Consider the following 18,424-nt stretch of genomic DNA (forward strand, 5'->3'; position numbering starts at 1 on the left):
AAAATTAAACTATGTCTTGAACGTTAAGAAATGAGAATTTAAATAGCCACCCCTCGTCCCCCATCTCGTAGTTTCACCGACTCCGGGCAATTAGGAGCGTTTTCACAAAGATATTATCTGTAAATAACCACTCCCTCGTCCCCCATCTCGTAATTTCACTGACTCCGGGCAATTTAGGAGCGTTTTCACATAGATATTATCTTTAAATAACCACTCCCTCGTCCCCCATCTCGTAGTTTCACTGACTCCGGGCAATTGAGGTGCGTTTTCACAAAGAGATATATCTTTAAATTGCCACCCTCTCGTCCCCCATCTCGTAGTTTCACTGACTCCGGGCAATTGAGGTGCGTTTTCACAAAGAGATATATCTTTAAATTGCCACCCCTTGCCTTCATTAATTTAAGATAATAATGGTTTTTCACATAATATATCTACCTATTTATTTAATTTAAATATAGATTTAGGTATATAGATGTTTTACTTTGTGAAAATTTTAAAAACAAATAAATATTTGAAATTTTAATAAATATTTGAAAATCCGTGTTAGCCATTTAGAAGACACTTCCATAGTACATAGTAAATAGAAATGAGAATAAATAAAACATTTCGGGTAGAAATGTCTTTTTGTGAAAACACTCCTCATTTGGGAATATTGTGCGGTATCAGTGTATAAAATTAATGTACATACATTTAATGAACATTTGGAAAGTTGGCCTTATTAGTGTTTTAGCAGATAATAAAACTCAAAACGAGTACAAGGTAACTTTTATACGGAAAATAACTCCCTTATCATATTATTGTCGATATATCTTTTAGGGGTTTTCACGAAAATGATAAGTTTCTACGTAGCTAGTTCACAATTAATCCCCTACCATCGAATAATTTATCAAATCCATCCCTTCCACGAAAAAATAACCAACTGAAAACATTAAATAAAACTATAGTATACGGAAAGTAACATAATCTACAACGGGTAGTAGTTTATTGAGTTACGTTGTGTTGTAAATTATTGCTTTTCGAAATAATTTAATTTGCGAACAAAACTGCCCTGTAAATGGAGAACGTACCACTTCAATATAAGTTCTAAGGATTTCATAAATTTTATGGTTATTATTTGAGCAATGAAAACTTTGTACCTGTCTGCAAAACACGCAGATGTAAACTAATAAACGGAGTTGGATATTTACTTCTCACAGATTTATTGGTTAAGTTATGAGTTATTGTGAATTTTTGATTTAAACCTGAGCACAATTCATTGTGAAGCATTATGAATTCTTAGATTTTGAAAGATTCGCTTATTAATCGGATAGTAAACATATCTAAAATTAAGCACAATTATTTTTGTGAACTGAAAAGTGTTTAAATTTCGATAGGCTAGTTGATGTTTCCAGAAATTTTGCTCGGTAAACAACGCTCTAGGAAATATGAACTTTGATTAAAGTTTGTTTTGGTACTTAATTAATTCTTGTATCTTTTCGGTTCCTTAATGTGGTGAAGGGGTATATTGATCCCGGGGCAAGATCGCGCATGATTAGGCTTCGCTACTAGTCGAACTTGAACACGTTAATGGCGGCTGTTCGGTCAGTCCGCTTCGTAGTGAACTGTATTCCTGTTCAAACTTAGGTTCCTACTTATATATTAAGTTTATCGAACTTCGGGCTCCGTCGCCAGAGCGCCCCGTGAATTTGGAACGAAACTTGTAAGGCGAAGCTTAATGCTAAATCACTATTTTGATTAATATTTATAACGAATTGGTGTACATTATGGATGTCAAAAAATATGCTTTACATAAATTGAAGGTTTTATTATCGTTTCGCTTGAGTAAAATACAAATAAAAAAAAAGTGGGTGTGTCAAGCCTACGCAAGACAGAAGTGAAACTTCTAGTATTCCTCTCTCTCTATTTTCATTTCATCAAAAATTAAATGAATTAATTAAATGAACTACAACTATAAATGTAAATGTAAACGCAACACAAAACGCGAACACAACTTATCACAGCGGGAGCACGCTGCTAACTGATTCACTGGCCGTGGTGGGCGTGGCCGCGCAAGTGCGCTACCGGCCGACCTGCTAAACCGAACTCGTATCTCGCTCGTAACTCAAAGCAAAACGTTCGTGAGCGGCTCCCCCACCTCAACAAGCGCATATGGTGAGAGAGGGACAGTGAACGGTGAGCGGTGGTGGGGGTACCCGCATTTTCGTGTCGATCCTGACTCGGTTTTACTCCGTCCCCGAAAATCCATTACGCGCCTAAAGAAGTTTCACTTCAAAAATAAATTACTCAATAACAAAATATAAATGTAAACTATTGAAGAAAATATTTTCTTCAATAGAAATGTATGAACGCGTAAAGGAAACAACTTTTAAAAAATACAGTATTATAGCTAAGATTTTTTTTAATAGCTATGTATTTTATTTTTTTTACATTTTTACAAGAATATGTATATTTATATATATATATGTGTACAAGAGATTTTAATTATATTCGTAGTCCTCACTAGGAGGTTCTGTGTTGAGGGGGACTAGGTTTTGGAAGTTTTTCAGCGACTTCTATGATTCGACTTCATGTTTTGGGTAATGACTATCTAAGGATTATCTGACAGTTTCATTTGATTAACTTTTTTGCTTTCTCATAAAATTATTTAAAAAATAAATAAAAACCAGTTTTGTGCTTGAAATCGAACGATTCTAGACTCCGTTTGTCAAGCAATTTTAATGCCAATTACCTACAATATAAGGTATACCAAGAATATACAAATTTTTGGCTTGTAGCTTCCTCTTTAGTGGCTGGATTGCATGCATATGTCCAATTGTTTTATAATTGTTGTAAATGGGCATGGATTGGCATTGCATTGTCCAACCGGTGAGTCACAGCTCACACTGATGTGGAGAATCAATAGTTATCGAATACTGACCGTACGTTGGATCGATGTCTGGTTGACGGTATATGCAACCGCTTCCGCGCTTCAATGTTCCGTGAGGACTATGGGAACAAATATTAAAAATTCGAGAGACGTCAGAAGGTCTAGCACGGATGATCGATAAAGCTCTATGTCAATATCCGTCATCTATGGTCAGTTACCGATATTTGCGAACACGGTCAGAATATGATTCCGACAGTCTGTAGACAAAAGTCGCTTCTTTTAGCGCGGCCTCCAAGGTGTCGGATAAGCTGACAATATGCAAGACTTTTTGAATAACGTCTTTCGTTATACAAAATAATTGTTTTAATAATGAATGGGCTTGAACTAACTAAGCTCTGAGAACTGAAAAAAAATCGTGTACACGATCCATAGACTGAAGTAATTCACATAAGATGCTATCAATTTATTCCGTCCCAGCTTCGAGAACCAAAGTTGTTAGTTATGACTATGGTTAATCACCCCATGATCTAATTAATTCCCTTTTTATGTCAAAAAGTACATTATTAAAGTTAATATTTCAATTCGACATTTTATATTTATTAATATTTTTTTACTTCTACGTAGCCGTCTGGCGTTTAGGAATGTTATTTCACGAAGAGATGCGCCAGTTTTACCAGTGTATATCAGTGGATATCAATCATCGCGACCGTGATAAAATCATTGGTAGTTAGGCCTATCGATGCGATATTGTAAAGTTATCGATTTCACTCTGCTAGACCGCCTGGTGTACATTGTCGTAACTACGCCACCTCGTATAATATGTGTTTTATTTCTTTCCAAAAGTAATTATAATTGTTATTTCCCTCACGCTTGTATTTTTTCTTTGACAATTTTTGTAAGGTGAGACCGAGCTTTTTGTATCGTTTTTAAACCTGCCTTGAATATTATTTTTGTTTTTCCAACGACTAAAGATGATGCTTATAAAAATGGAACCTACACAATAGCACGCCATCTAAGCATCTTTCCTTTATTGTACCAATTTATCCAGCCAGCAAAACGCTTTACGTTTTATATTAGGTAATCAAAAAACTCTCTCACGTATAAATAATATACATTCCACGACCTTTGTCTTTGGCGGCGCAGCGTTTTTGAAATTCGAATAAATAGAAACAAGAAACCATTTTTTTCCCACGGGACTCAAATGATATTTATGCATTAAATACACAGAAGGGACATTTTTTTGTAAGAGAAATAATTTATTAACTGGAATCTCTCGAGAATTAAGGGGTCTCACTCTGGGTCCTTGTGGAATTCCTAAAATGTTTTGCATATCAACCATTTACTTTTGTTCATGCATAGAGTCTAATGAATCGCTTTGATTGTTTTAGAACTGGGAGGTGCTGAATACAGCCGTGATCACCGGGCGCCAGGTGTCACAGGCCATGAAGGTTCTGATCGTATCGCAGGCTGGACAGGTTGCTGACGTCACGCTGCAGAGCTCATGCCATTCCGAAGATGAAAGCGTCTTGAAGGTAAATAATATTTACTAAGTACTGCACATGACCAGCCATCTTCAGATATTAACACACTTCCGACGTGAAAGGAAGTTCTACAGTTTACGCCGGTCCAACTTGATGGGTGGGAAAGGCATTGCTGTCAGATAATTTTATATGAATATTGAATACCACACTCTTTGAATGGGTAATACATCCTTACACTTATGAAACTGGGAGATGCGGAAATTGTTGTGTTTTGTAATGATTTGTGCCAAAGTGAACAACATTTTTTTGTAATGTGATCAAATAAACACATTTTATACACATAAAACCGCACTAAATGGCCCAACAATGATTTTTACTTCATATTATGAGGTGGCTTTAATTATTTCTGGAAATACTTTTAAAGTTTTGGTGTTGATGAGTACCTGATGTGATATGTGTTATTTGCAAAGATGTTTAGAACTCGTGTTTTGCACGTGTGAAGTGTGTTAGCAAATTTTCAAGATATTATCATCAATTTTGATAAAACAAAAATGGTGACTGAAAATATCATCATGATTTAACAAATTAATCACCAATACTAATTGTTTCCTAATCCGTGGTGATTTGGGATATCACGATTGTACGGTGAAAGACGATAATAAGAGAAATTTGAGGGTAGCCTGCAAGTCCTTTGACGGCCTTCGTTGTTCTTGAAGATTGCGGGGTCAATTTCCTTTTTATTTGATTAATTTACGTTATTTCACAATTCATTCATTAAAAATAATGTACAGGGTGTATCGGCACGTACCCGACAAACTTTAACCAGCTATTCCTTAGCATATTTGGAGTAAAAAATCTTATGTGCACTTTGCTGTCCGGTAACGTTTTTTTTAATAAAAAAAATTATTATTCATATTTTCACCACATGTCACCACTGTTTTATCCTTTGTCAAAGTTTGAAAACCCATCTGGCAAATATTTTATTCGAATTCCGTTGAATAATGCACGTGTGTACCTATATTGGCGCACTTTTACAGTCACAACGAAATGGCACGGCACCATTCGTCTCATTTTTAACTATTATTATTTAGTGTGTGCGAAAGAGCGAAGACGCTTTTTGACATACTTGCTTATAACAGCTGTTGAACACGAAACGCAATGCCAATGACAGTGATGTAGTGTGGAAATTTTAAATTTTTTTGTTTTTAATTGAAAAAAATGCTACCGGACAGCAAAGTGCCCATAACATTTTTTACTCCAAATGTGCTAAGGAATAGCTGGTTAAAGTTTGTCGGGTTAGTGCCGATACACCCTGTATAGTATACTTGCAGCACGTTCCAGAGTGGAAGATAATCTCAGTTTCGCCCTGGTGTGACCACTATTCAGAATTGAAACGTTGCTTGAAATGGATTTAACCGTGTTTGGTGACCAGATCTTAATAGCCAGGTATTTCCCACCTTCCTCTTCCCCTCTCCACTACTTTCAGCCTCACAACATACCCCGATCGGGGATGCCATAGTCTCACTGGCTCCAGACGGTTAAAGAAGATTAATCCAATGTGTGTGTATTTAGGTATCGTCGTCCTGCAGCTCGGTGTACGTGGACGGGTCCGAGATCCGCGGCAGCTCCAACGCCTCCGTGATCGTCAAGTACGGCACCTACACCGGCCTGGCGCGCTTCACCGTGTGGATGCCCGAGTTCCCGCTGGAGGTGAACGTGGAGGACTTCCGCCTGAGCCAGGTGAAGGGGTGGCGCGTGCCCGAGGGCGATGCGGGCAAGGGCCGCGGCCGCAGACGCAAGCGCTCCTACTCGCTGCCCGCCATGGAGGAGATCACCAACAGCGTTACGCCCGAGAGACACGCCTGCAGGCTGCGCTTTCAACAGAGCCCGGTTGATGTAAGCACTATTTATTTTTAAATTAAACAATAATATATATTATATTGGATTTTCTCGAATTTAAAAAAATAACATTAAAAAAATCTTCGTACCACATTTATTCTATTTTATTATTTAATAAATGTATTCCCGTACAAAAAAATACCAGCTGTATTATTCTTTAAGATTAAGTTAGATAGATTGTATCTAAGTATTAAATTTAAAAAATAAGTATATTTTATTTTTTGGTTAGTGGTCATGGATTTTGAGTGACTAAGTGAAATAGATGGTTTGAATGGGTTGACATTAATTAAAAAATAATACAGCGAGTATTTTTTGTGCATGAATAAATTTATTTTATAATAATATTCAATAAATTAGTGTTTTTGATTGCTTAGAAATATTTTAGATGCTTTTAAATATTGCGATTAGAAAACATCTTGAAATTTGACAAAATTTATTTTTATATTATTATTTAGCTATTTTTATAAGCTCAGAAAATTATCAAGGTTTAGACCACATTTAGTTTTTCATACTTTGGTTAATTTTTGGTTTTGAGACCAAAATTCCCCAAATACACTGAATAATTATTTTTGTAATCAAAATTTATAGCAAATCTATTATGGAAGTGAACTATTATTATTTTATTTGTAGAGTAAATAATTATAAAATACAGATCATAGAATTCGTTTTTTCTGAGGTTACTTTGGAATTTTTTGTTAATAAACCCAACCTACTGTATTATTATAATGAAACATAAAATAAATAAAAAAAGTTTTTTTTTAGTAAATTGAGTCGTGTAATTTCTATACCCGCTATATCAACTTTCATTGATTTGGAGAAAACCGCAAAAAACTGTCACATCTCTAGCGTACATAAGTAAATGCATTAAAATTTTTTATATAATGAATTGGAGTAATAAAATTTCGAAAAGCATTTATTTTTCTATATATGTCTAGCAATAATTAAGTAATTTCGATAAATAAAATGGATATAGCGGATTTTGATACTCACTTCGTGATTTTGAAAGTCAACTGAGCCGACATGGCGGGTTTAGAAACTCACGCGTAGATCATTTTGACACACATTAGCGTGGCGTCAGAGCGGCGGCCATATTGTATTTTGGCAAAATAACTGCTTGTGATTCGTTGAATCCGATATAGCGGGTTTTGATAGTAACTTTCTGTATGATATAGTGGATTTGGTTTCTCACTCGCAGTTTAAACATGGTTTTTGGTCGCGATAAGGAGGGTTTTGAAACTCAATTTTAGGCTCCTCTTGTTGCTCGCAAAAATGTGAACAAGATGTCATACTCAGATCATTTTGTCAAAAAATCGGATATAGCGGGTATAGAAATTATAGGATTCAATTAGTCATTTATAATTTAAATAAAGGCCCATCAAAATTCTTTTTTTATCATTTTTTATTGTCGAAATTTCACATATTAGGGCAACATAATCGAATTCTTGACCTATATTTTATAGTTTAAAACACAGATAAATAAAAAAGCTCACATCCATCCTAGATATTTGCTATATTTTAAGATTTAAAAAAAAAAATCTGTTTGGTTGATTGCCATAGTACCATTAGCTCCCAACAATTGGAACTTTCACGCGTTATCATGCTATTAAAAATTGTACTTTCAAACAGTGCAATCGCCTCTTGACTGCATGAGCAGATAAGTTGTTTGAATCTGTACAACTTGGTTGAGTAACTTTCTGTGCGACCTGAAAGAGAAGGGAGAGGCATGCTGAGAATACTTAACGTTCAACAGCTATCACTTTTCTCATCGAAAATGTGTTCTCATTTCAGGTGTACGCTCGCTTCCTGGCCACGGACCACGACTCTGGACGTGTCAGCTATCTGGTGTCGCGCCGCACCTGGCTCCGGGTGACGGAGCTGGTTCTGCCGCTGCTCCGTGTGGCCGACCCTCGGCTGGCCGCACTCCGAGGCAGGTCCCTCCGAGGCAAGGCCACAGGCAGGACAGAAGTTCAAGTCTTGTCTCCTATCACTGGTAAGAAACGTATTTGTGACTAAGCAAAGCTCGGCTTGTCGTTGACAGACCGAGAAAAACCTCAGCGAGTATACTGACTTACTGCCGCTTCGAAACTAATTAAGTGGTGAAATTTATACTTAAAATCATTAGGTTTATGTCTTTTTGGTTTGGCTTTTTACTAAAAAAATGTATGAAAAAAACGGGGGCCATTTGGATGTTTATACTATCACCCGCGGGCCGCACTTAGATTTTGGCGGTAGGGGAGGGGGGTTGGGGGGTGTCGGAATCCTCTGTATATTATTATAACCTCATTTAACCAAGCACCGATTTTATTTTATATTTATTTTACACCAAGAATTCTTCGAATAATAAAATGTAAATGCGTGACCAAATGTCATGTTCACAAATCAAAACAAGAGATTGTTTTAAACTTAATTCTGCAGAATAATCGCTACACGTAAAACAAACAAATAGTTTTCCTCGGAATTTTCCAATATATGCTGTGAAACTAGAATTTAAACTCCACTCAGCAAATGTGAACAGTTTCCTTCGTAATGCGTCAGCAGATGAACCGGCAGCTGGAATTTCAACACATCAATCAGAAGTAATAACTGCTTTTAACTTAAGATTGAATTACCGTGAAAGAAAACCGTTCTGAAATCGCGTTCTGAATGTGATTTTTTTGTACTCTTTTTTTAGCTTTGCATTGTTTTTTTTACAGGACGAGTAATTGGAGCCCGCGAGATTCGAGTTGGAAGCGACAAGGTTTCCATCGCTCGACTGATTGTCAGAGTGATCTCCGGACTGCAACTGAATATTTCTCCCGACAACGCTATCGAAAATGGATATATTTCTGAAACGACCGTTACTCGACGACTTACTGCACAGTATCAGGTAATGTTACCTAGATTATTCAAAATTTAATTACAAAATGTATATTTATTTTGTAGATTTCAAACTTAACACCCTTGAGGAGATTTATCATGAAAACGGCGTTATATATATCAAACAAATATTATTATTATTATTAACACACTTTGTGCGGGAAGGGTAGTTCTACCTTTTATGCCGGTCCTACTTGAATGGTGGAAGGCTACATGAATCTCTTTGTAAGGGTCCCTACTATATTTAGATGTATTTAAAAATGTGAACCAAGCCTTCACCATCTTCTAATTCTTGTCTTTTATGTGGAACAATATTTTATGAAAAGGAAACTATATTTAACCGTTTGGGTGCCAATCGTCGATTTTCGTCGATTCGTGTTTTAGCAAAGATTGCCGATCGTCGATTTCCGTCGATTGCGTCAGTCGTGTTCTGATTCGCGCGTACGTCTGTACGTAAAATTCTCATTTTTTCGAAACGCCTGGACTTCGGGATCCTCCTCCGCGTGATTCTAAACCAATATTCTTTAATAAAATACCGAAAAAATCATCGAAATCTTTGAAAATTCAAAGAATTTATGGGGTTTTAAAAAAATATATAGTTTCATAAAAAATAATGTTTTTTTGGTGGCATTTTACAAGCAACTGTATGAATTTTTTTGGCACTCAAACGGTTAAACCCGTAGAACACATAATACATTCTTACAGTTATCACACCGTAGATGCGGAAGTTTTTTGTTTTTTTTTGTAATGATTTTTGCGAAAACGATTATATTTGGTTGTAATATGATAAAGTATGTACATTTTACACAAATAAAACATCTCCAAATGGCCCACCACTAACTTCAACCATAGTTTATGGAGTAGTATTACAAAATTATTTCAGACAATATTTTGATAGTGGTGGTGTGATGGTACTATGTAAAAAATTCAATTAAAATATATCTATTTCTAAATAACAAATGTAGATCCTAGGAAATAAATTGTACAGCGCCCTTGAGGTGATTTTTCACAAAAACGGCGCTCTACAAATTATCCAATTATTATTATTATTATTATTATTTTCAAAGATATAGCTGTTTCAAACAAAATCGATTTTCTCGATTGGGACCGCATGAAATGTGTTAATAATATTATTATCTTCATTATGACAACATTTGAAGTGCACTTGAAGTGAAATAACACAAAACTGCTCTATTTAAATGTTATGTTTTTATTGTGTTTCTATTAATACAATTGTCAATGATACATACTGATTACTTTAGTTTCTGCTGAAACATTATAAATATTTGTGTGTTCTTGCTGACAGTGTGCTAAAGATTTTTTTCCGTACTTCATATTCTAGGAAGGACTGCTCGACATCGACATTGAGTTTACGGATGGATCCCGCACCCCCCTGCGTGATGTGCTGATGGACGACTATGTGCTGAAGGTGGAGAGCTTGGACCCAGATGTGGTGGCCTTCGCTCCTATGGTCGCTTCACATCATCCTCGTGTTATTGCTGTTGGCGAAGGTGGGTTTTATTTTTATGCAAATAATATAGAGGATTTCCCCTGGAAAAAACAACTTGATGGTTTTTACATTTTTGGGGTACAGCATTACAGTGTCCATCATTTGGGCGTATGTGTAGATTTTGGTGAGGTGGGTGTTTATGTACATATCTAGAAGCGATACTGTGTTGTGCGTTCCAATCCTATTTGTTTAAAATTGTACAATTTATTTTTATTTATTCAATTAATTTATTTTGGTGAGACTTTGATCTATTAAAGTTTATTTTACCATAAATAATAAGACTAATATTTTTCATCTTATTTCAGGCAATGGAGAACTCCTAAAAGTCACCCTCCTTCTGTCAGAAGAGTGTCGTGGAGCTGCGGGGGTGCTCCCCAAGTCCCGGGGGCCCACGGGCAAGGCTGAGCTGGCCGCCAACCAGGCCACCGGCGTGGTGCTGGCCACGGCCACCGCCACCGTGCAGGTGGACTTCTCCGCCAGCGAGGTGCCACAGCGTCCCGACACGCCGCAGAACGACGACATCATGCGCGGAGGAGGAAACAAAGGTCCCCTCTCCGACTTGCACGACATTCTGATTGGTACTTATTGGCATGTTTTATATCAATGGCAGCTGCCTTATTTTGTACAAAGCTTTTTTTATATGTGGGTGCTATTCTCTTTGGCAAGTTTATAGTTTGCAAATTTATTAAATGCATCTATGGAATTAAGTACTTTTGTCTATGAACAATATGGAAATCATTTGCCAGCTATTTGACAAGAAGACAGAAGCACCCCATCTATTTATTTTTTATTATAAATACACAATGATTGGCTTTCTGGTAGAATGGAGTATATTAAATGTTCTTTCTAAAGATATCTGTGGCATGTTTTCATGTAAATATATTTCAAATCGATCACTTAAGAAATTTTATTACATAGTTTTTATGTTTAAGTACATATGCACAGAAATAGATTTCATATTTTGCACCTCTTCTGTCTTAAATGTTACATTTTGGATTGAGTTAATGCAATATGTAGACAACTTAGGACAAAACTGTTTCAATTAGGGAGGCTGACCCAAATGATTGAAATAATTCTTCGATTGAACATAATTAGTGCAAGAAACAAATATTTACTTCTGGAGAGGATTATTGGGTTTTCAGTTTGTATTATTTAAATAATTTGTGTGTATTAGTTGTTTCTTGTGGTAATTAGGTTGAAACTAAGGGATATTTAAAGAATTTGTGGGTATTAAGAAGTAAGCGGAATACGAATATTTTACCATTGTTTCAAGCATGAGAAACACACAAAACAAATTCAAAATATTTTAGTTTTGATTTTTCTTCCTACTATGTATTATTATTTACCAAATTCATTACTTCTATCTGTTGGTTTTATCAGCTGGAACAATCTAAAGATGCAATGCGACGACTCCAATACTACGGGCACATTATAATAATCTAATACTATTTAAAAAGTTGCCACTATTTAATAATTATTTCCCCCTTCCAGGAATCCCCCTGAAGGATGAAAACAATCACGAGCCAACAGTGCAGGCGCGCCAGCTGGGTGGGCTCAGTGGTCTCGGGTCAAGAGGGGTTCGCAGACACGCTCCCCACATGACCCCAGTGGAAATAGGGATGTACGTCCTACTGGCTGCATTCTGCTGCGCCATTGTGGTGAGTAGAGTTACTAATCTATGCTAAATGAATCAATCATTTCATTGTATGGTACGGTAACATTAGCTTTTTTTGTGTAAATGAATGAATATACATATATATTTTTTCAACATTTTTTCCAACCGACAACACTTGTTTACGAACACTAGTCCATTCACCTGGGGATAGTTTATTATGTTTATGATAGTCAATAAAAGCTTTAAGAGCTTATGGAAAATTAAAGATATGTATATACAGGGTTTTCCAATAAGAGGTGTTATTTTGATATTCAATCGTAAAAGATCAATGGTTTCATTGCTTGTGTGGCACGTAGCGCCGTCTTGGTGAAAGTAAACGTTGTCCAGATCAATACCATCCAATTCCGGCCATAAAAAATCATTAATCATCTCTCAATAGCGCAATCCATTCACCGTAACTGTTGCTCCAGCCTCATTTTCGAAAAAGTAAGGTCTAATGACTCCGCCGGACTATAAACCGCCCCAAACAGTCACACGTTCAGGATAGAGAGGCTTTTCAACAATAACTCTTGGGTTTTTCGAGCCCCAGATGTGACAATTTTGCTTGTTGACGAAGCCACCGAGGTGGAAATGAGCCTCAACACTCAAGATGATTTGCATATGATCCACTCAAGTGAATTTTAATAATTTCAATGCGTTGTTGAAGCATGTATCGTTCCATTTTTATTCATGGCGTAGTTTCTACTTGTCAAATGTAAAAAAAAGACAGCTTCAAAAGTAACATCTACCGAAATAGCAGGCTATTCAAAATAACACCTCTTATTGGAAAACCCTGTATATATTATATTATGCTACATGTCGTTTATTACCTTCTTGATCGCTGATGCAAAAACTTTGGCCATACTTGTTTTTTGAAAAAAATTATAATTTTATAATAAGTAACATTTTACTGTCTTACCAGATGATATTATAGTTGATATATTTATTAACATAATATATAATCTACCATAAGTAATTTCCCCAGAAAAGCAAGTTACATTCAGAGAAATGATTTTTTAATAGTATCCTTTATGATACGTTGGCGAATAGTACAAATAGGATAAAACAATACCGTTTTAATTTTCATTTCAGATCTTTGTGGTATCCTGTGTTGTCTATGCTTCTAAATTCAAACCACTGGGACCGGAAGCGATGACTGGTTTGGGCCCTGCGATGCCCTTGCAGCCGATGGGTGACTCCGGAAAGATCCAAGTTGCCGGACTGATAGGAACTAGTCTGGGCATTGGAAGGGATAATAACAGGAAGCCCCCGAGGGAATCCACTACCAATGCACACGATTGGGTCTGGCTTGGTAAGCAATTACTTTTCCCACTTTAATAATATTATCTTTTGAAAGTAAAAATAATATTTGTTCCTATTCCTGATAAACTATTTTTTTTGTTTTGAAGAAGTTTATCTATACAAAAATATAAACATAACCGATAACAGAGTAATAATTAGTTATGACAGTTCTTAATGGGTTTCTCCCCCTTATCTGCATTTTTACATAAAGTTAGTAGTTCTCATGCTAATAAAATTTCCGGTTGATTTTTTCTAGGTCGTGCTTCCATCGAGCGTCACACCGGCCACCAAGTGCATGCTGTAAACCGAAACAGCAGCCAGCCTCCCCCGCCCCCTCCCCACGCCGCCGATCTCGCTAACCGTAACCACCTCAGCCGAGAAATCCGCATTACGAGCAACCCGCTCAACCTTAACTACGCTGACCCGGACGATGCCATCAAGCCAGACCCAAACGACAACGGAAATGTCATGGCCACTAGCTTTGACAATCCCAACCATATTGAACTGCCGTCGGGAAACATGGGACACGTGGGACGTGCCAGGAGCGCAAGCAATGATAACAGGATCATCGATACGACCACCTATTGCAAGAGGGACAGGTTGGGGAGAAGCGGACGATCCAACTTGAATGAAAATACACGGAGCTGGCAGTGAGCATAATTTTTTTTATTAAATTCTTATTATTATCAATTTGTTATTGAAGATTGGCCCATTTTGAACATTGCATTTTAATGCAAGCTCCGGGATCGGTAGGCATATTAGTACTGTACATATTTTTCATGGTGTTTTGTTTTTCAGATCTGATTGCGCCCCTCCCCTGCCCCCCCACGGAGTACCCCTAGAGATGAGCCCCCTCTCACCGGGGGAGTATCGCCCTCCCGTCCCGCCCCACCGCACCCCGCAGCCCCCCATCGTTAGCGGCAGAAACACACCACATAAGGTACACTGCTGCGGTCGGCGCAAGTAGTAAATCTTAATCTCTCACCAAAGGTTTTATTGAAAAAAATATGAAAATGTTTTTTTCTCATTATATTAGTTTTTTAGTTCTTAGCCACTGGAGCACCAAGATATTAACGATAAAAAGCATTGAGCGCTGGAGATTTTCTTATGCTTGGTTTTGAATTCGCCCACGCTCATTAAAAAAATCATACCTCCAAATATTCATACGAAGAACATACAGAGAAATTAAAATTTGTGCTTGTATGTATTTTTAGATGAAAAAAAAAAAAAAATTCGTTGAAAAAATTATAATTTTTTTTTTAGATCTCGACAGCAACGCCTCCTATCGGGCCCAAAACTATCCTTTGTTTCAAATTGGAACCAGCCATACACATTCACAAAATTTCATTAAAATCGTTTTGGCGGTTTCTGAGATTAGCGTGTTTGAACACAGTGACACGTGATTTCTAAATACATTAAGATAATAAATAGCATTACTCATTACGATTTTAATTTAAAAAAAAAATAAAAAACAGAATGTACTTATGAAAAATGCAAAAATCGCTTGTTCGTTTTTCACTCGCAATTTATCAGACTAAAAATTATCCAAGAGTAATAAAAATTGTATCTATTTCTTTGTTGCGAATCACCCTAACTGAATTATGATTAAAAATCACATAAGTTAAGATCTTACACATATCATTTAACGCAAATAAACCTTATTTTAACCACTTATTTTTCATATTGGGACTTTAAATAAGCAGAGAATTCAATAATGGAAACATTGATATACAATACATAACAGAATTTGTGTAAAATAAGCAATTTATATTGCATCAAAAAGACTGCTTTTCAAAAATATTTGAGAATCTTGTTTTTATTAGAGCACTGTGTAGAGATGGGAGACATCTATTGAAAAATGGGGAAACCATTTGCTGTATAAAACTGTTATCTCAGTGAATATCGCAGTTACAAAGAAACTTTTGAAATATTTCCAAATTTTTTTTAATATATCTCTTCAAATTGGCTGCATTTTGGCCACCGTAAGGTTTTTCAAATTAGCCAAAATGTGGCCAACTAAGCTCCAGTGGCTATTATGAAAGTATGTTAAATATCCAATATGCACAAAAAATAACTTCTTAGTTTGGATTTTATTAAAAAAAGACAGAAAAACTGATTTAAAATCCCACTTAAATATGGATATATCGATATAAAATGTCCGCGAAGTGAACACAAAGAATTTGTAAAATATTAATGAAAATGCCTTATTTTGCTTTTCCGTGGGCTGAATTAGTTGTTCCTCATTGTAATTAAATTGATACAAAGTGTTTTTTTTTTTAAATAATTTGGGCATATTGAGGATGAGGAGCGCTTCTGGATATTTACCGAAGACATAACTAATGTGTACTTAATTCAAATGATTCATAGATTTTGGCCGACACCATAATGCCGCCAACGCGCCGTAGCCACCACCCACGCCACCACTATAAGGGAGACAAGCCGCAGCTCAGCCCCCCTCTCCCCGCCGCCAGCCCCAGGAAGTCTTACAATCTTGATAATAGGTGAGTTTCTGCGCATATCAGATCAATATTATGCACCAGTAGTTCTGTGAAAAGTAAGCTCGCTTTCAAAAAAGGATGTTTCTAATTTTCTCTTATTTAATAAATCAAAACCAAAATTGCCTCTTAGATCATAATATTTCTAAGTAGGTACTTAAATACCCACCTACTTAAATTATAAACCATAAATATTTTTCATAACATTTTTTAAATTTCAAATTACTATACAATTTGTCGAAAGATGTAAATTCTTTTTTCAAATTTTTTTCAGGCCGGTAGGTACCATAATATGTATATTTATTCCGGTTATTCCAATTTTATAGCTGGAGTATCCAACATGGCCACCATTGTGAACTGCAACCAGAATGTAACAAACAGATAAATGAAATGCCAAATGGTTGGCTTAAAACAGGATTTCGCTATGCTCAGTCAATTATATAATTTATTTTCTTATCCATTTCTTTCTGTATTCCTATTTTATGTTGACGATCCCAACAAACAATATTGGATGCTCAAATTGTATCTAACTTTTCATAAAAGCTGTTTAATGTTTTGTGTCTTCATTTTCATTTCTCTAAGAGCAAGAAATTAAATTCAACTATGTAAATCTCTAAATATATGTAGTCGCTATCCGCAACTCTTATACTAAAATATTGTCGCTCTCCGCGTCTGTCTGTTTGTCCGCTTAGTTCTTCTAAACTAGACAACGGATTTTTATTTCGATTTTTACTATCATTTAGAGAATTTCTTTCGGGAGGACGTCAGCTAGTGAAATATACAAATGAACACATATTGATGTCGTTTAGTGAAATATAAAAATGAAAAGAAATTAAATGAATTAACATTGAATCCAATTATTTACCAGAATGCATCGTGAGAAGCACGTGGCCAGTGAAGCGGCTGCATACCAATTGAACAACAATGGGAACATGGAACACCTCCCCGAGTTGGGAAACATCAACTGCCTTGTGGACAATCTTTCCAAGGAGGAATGCTCCGGAATGTTTGAGTTTGATGAGGATGTGCAGACGGGAGAGATAATCAACGAACGGCCCAACAGAGGGTGCCTCAGTGCGGACGTACATTGTGAGAAGGAGAAGATTTACATGCCCAAAGATGCTGCACTTTCGTCACAGAGCCCAGATTTGATGAGAGATTCGGGAATAGGTAAGAACATTGACCAAGTATTATCTAGAAAGGCGTGTGAATCTTGAAATTAACACCGAAACTAAACATATTGGGAAAAAAATTATCCAAAAGGAAGCGCATTATCTCGCAATCAAAAGCTCTGATGATGTATTGCTTTTTACATTTTGTTGGTCTGCACAGAGCAAATTTGTCTTCGAGCTAGTTTGTCCCAAAGCTCACTACTAGCTTTGTGAGGATCATTTTTCAAACACGAAATTTTGAGGCTGTTAGAAATATTTTAGATAAATGCCTTTTTTGGACTTTATCATTAAAAATATACTCAGTTATATGAATATTTAAACAATTATATATACCGTATAGATAGCTTTGAGGCGGCGTATTGATAAAAGTAACAATTGATAAAAATATAACATTTCTTTCTAGCAAGATAACTCTGTCATGTAACAAATTACGAAAACACTTTTGCCACAAAATGAATGATTCTCGCTTGTTTTGCGTTTGTTTTTGGGAACTACATAAGTTTACATCAAGTTCATCTCTATATATTGTGACGTGATGCTTTTCAGGCTTGCTATTGGCTGATAGATTAATGAATTACATCATGGGATTAGAGCAATAACTTTGTGCTCTGTTTTATATTGTAGGGAACTTGCATTTATAAATAGGCTTTCAAAGCGATGCATCGGAATTCGAAGGGGAGTTGTATTATGAAATTACTCTTGTGGTGTAATTTTTAGATTACGTATGAGAGAGCTAATCTATTGTTATTATATATCGATGGGTAAGAATGATTATTAAAACATAAATTAATCTAATCTGACCTAAAGTGGATTGTTTACCTCATTAGGTTATTCAAACTTTATTTTTAAAATCTTTGGATCATTTTTGCATTGAATTAACATAGCTGATGGTTCTGTTTCTTTTGAAGGTTTGGCTGAGGTGGTATACAGAGCAAAGCCAGGCCATGGAGTTCAGAAACTGGAGGCTGGAAACACTGACTTTGTAGAGATTGCTGGTGAGAGGAATGGTAACAATAGAACACTATTGTATCACTAACATTAACAATAATGCAGATCTTCATATCTAAGCTTCTTATTTAAAATCAAATCAATGAAACTTCACAAGTTTTCTCTAAAATTTTAATGTTTTTTACAAAATATGTGTTACTCTGTTGAGGTTGGGTTCCAGGAGGACTGGTCGTACACCCAA

General features: G+C 36.0%; 1 protein-coding gene across 4 annotated transcripts in view; it reads left to right on the plus strand.

Annotated features, from left to right (window-relative positions):
- dtn (transmembrane protein 132C dtn) overlaps positions 1-18,424 on the plus strand; it is a 455,092-nt gene that overhangs the window by 432,927 nt on the left and 3,741 nt on the right. For 3 of the 4 annotated variants that reach the window (XM_089634237.1, XM_089634240.1, XM_089634238.1), the window contains exons 6-18: positions 4,255-4,398; positions 5,920-6,243; positions 8,035-8,236; positions 8,940-9,112; positions 10,445-10,613; positions 10,918-11,190; positions 12,104-12,270; positions 13,359-13,578; positions 13,825-14,218; positions 14,367-14,508; positions 15,936-16,069; positions 16,932-17,233; positions 18,144-18,242. In XM_089634237.1, coding sequence (XP_089490363.1) covers positions 4,255-4,398; positions 5,920-6,243; positions 8,035-8,236; positions 8,940-9,112; positions 10,445-10,613; positions 10,918-11,190; positions 12,104-12,270; positions 13,359-13,578; positions 13,825-14,218; positions 14,367-14,508; positions 15,936-16,069; positions 16,932-17,233; positions 18,144-18,242 — 2,743 coding nt within the window. The remainder of the gene's footprint in view (positions 1-4,254; positions 4,399-5,919; positions 6,244-8,034; positions 8,237-8,939; positions 9,113-10,444; positions 10,614-10,917; positions 11,191-12,103; positions 12,271-13,358; positions 13,579-13,824; positions 14,219-14,366; positions 14,509-15,935; positions 16,070-16,931; positions 17,234-18,143; positions 18,243-18,424) is intronic. The other variant, XM_089634239.1, reaches the window with a different exon arrangement.

This window comes from Hesperophylax consimilis, chromosome 8 (genome assembly GCF_061612785.1).
Source record: "Hesperophylax consimilis isolate HC1 chromosome 8, BYU_Hcon_1.0, whole genome shotgun sequence".
Taxonomy (NCBI): Eukaryota; Metazoa; Arthropoda; class Insecta; order Trichoptera; family Limnephilidae; genus Hesperophylax; species Hesperophylax consimilis.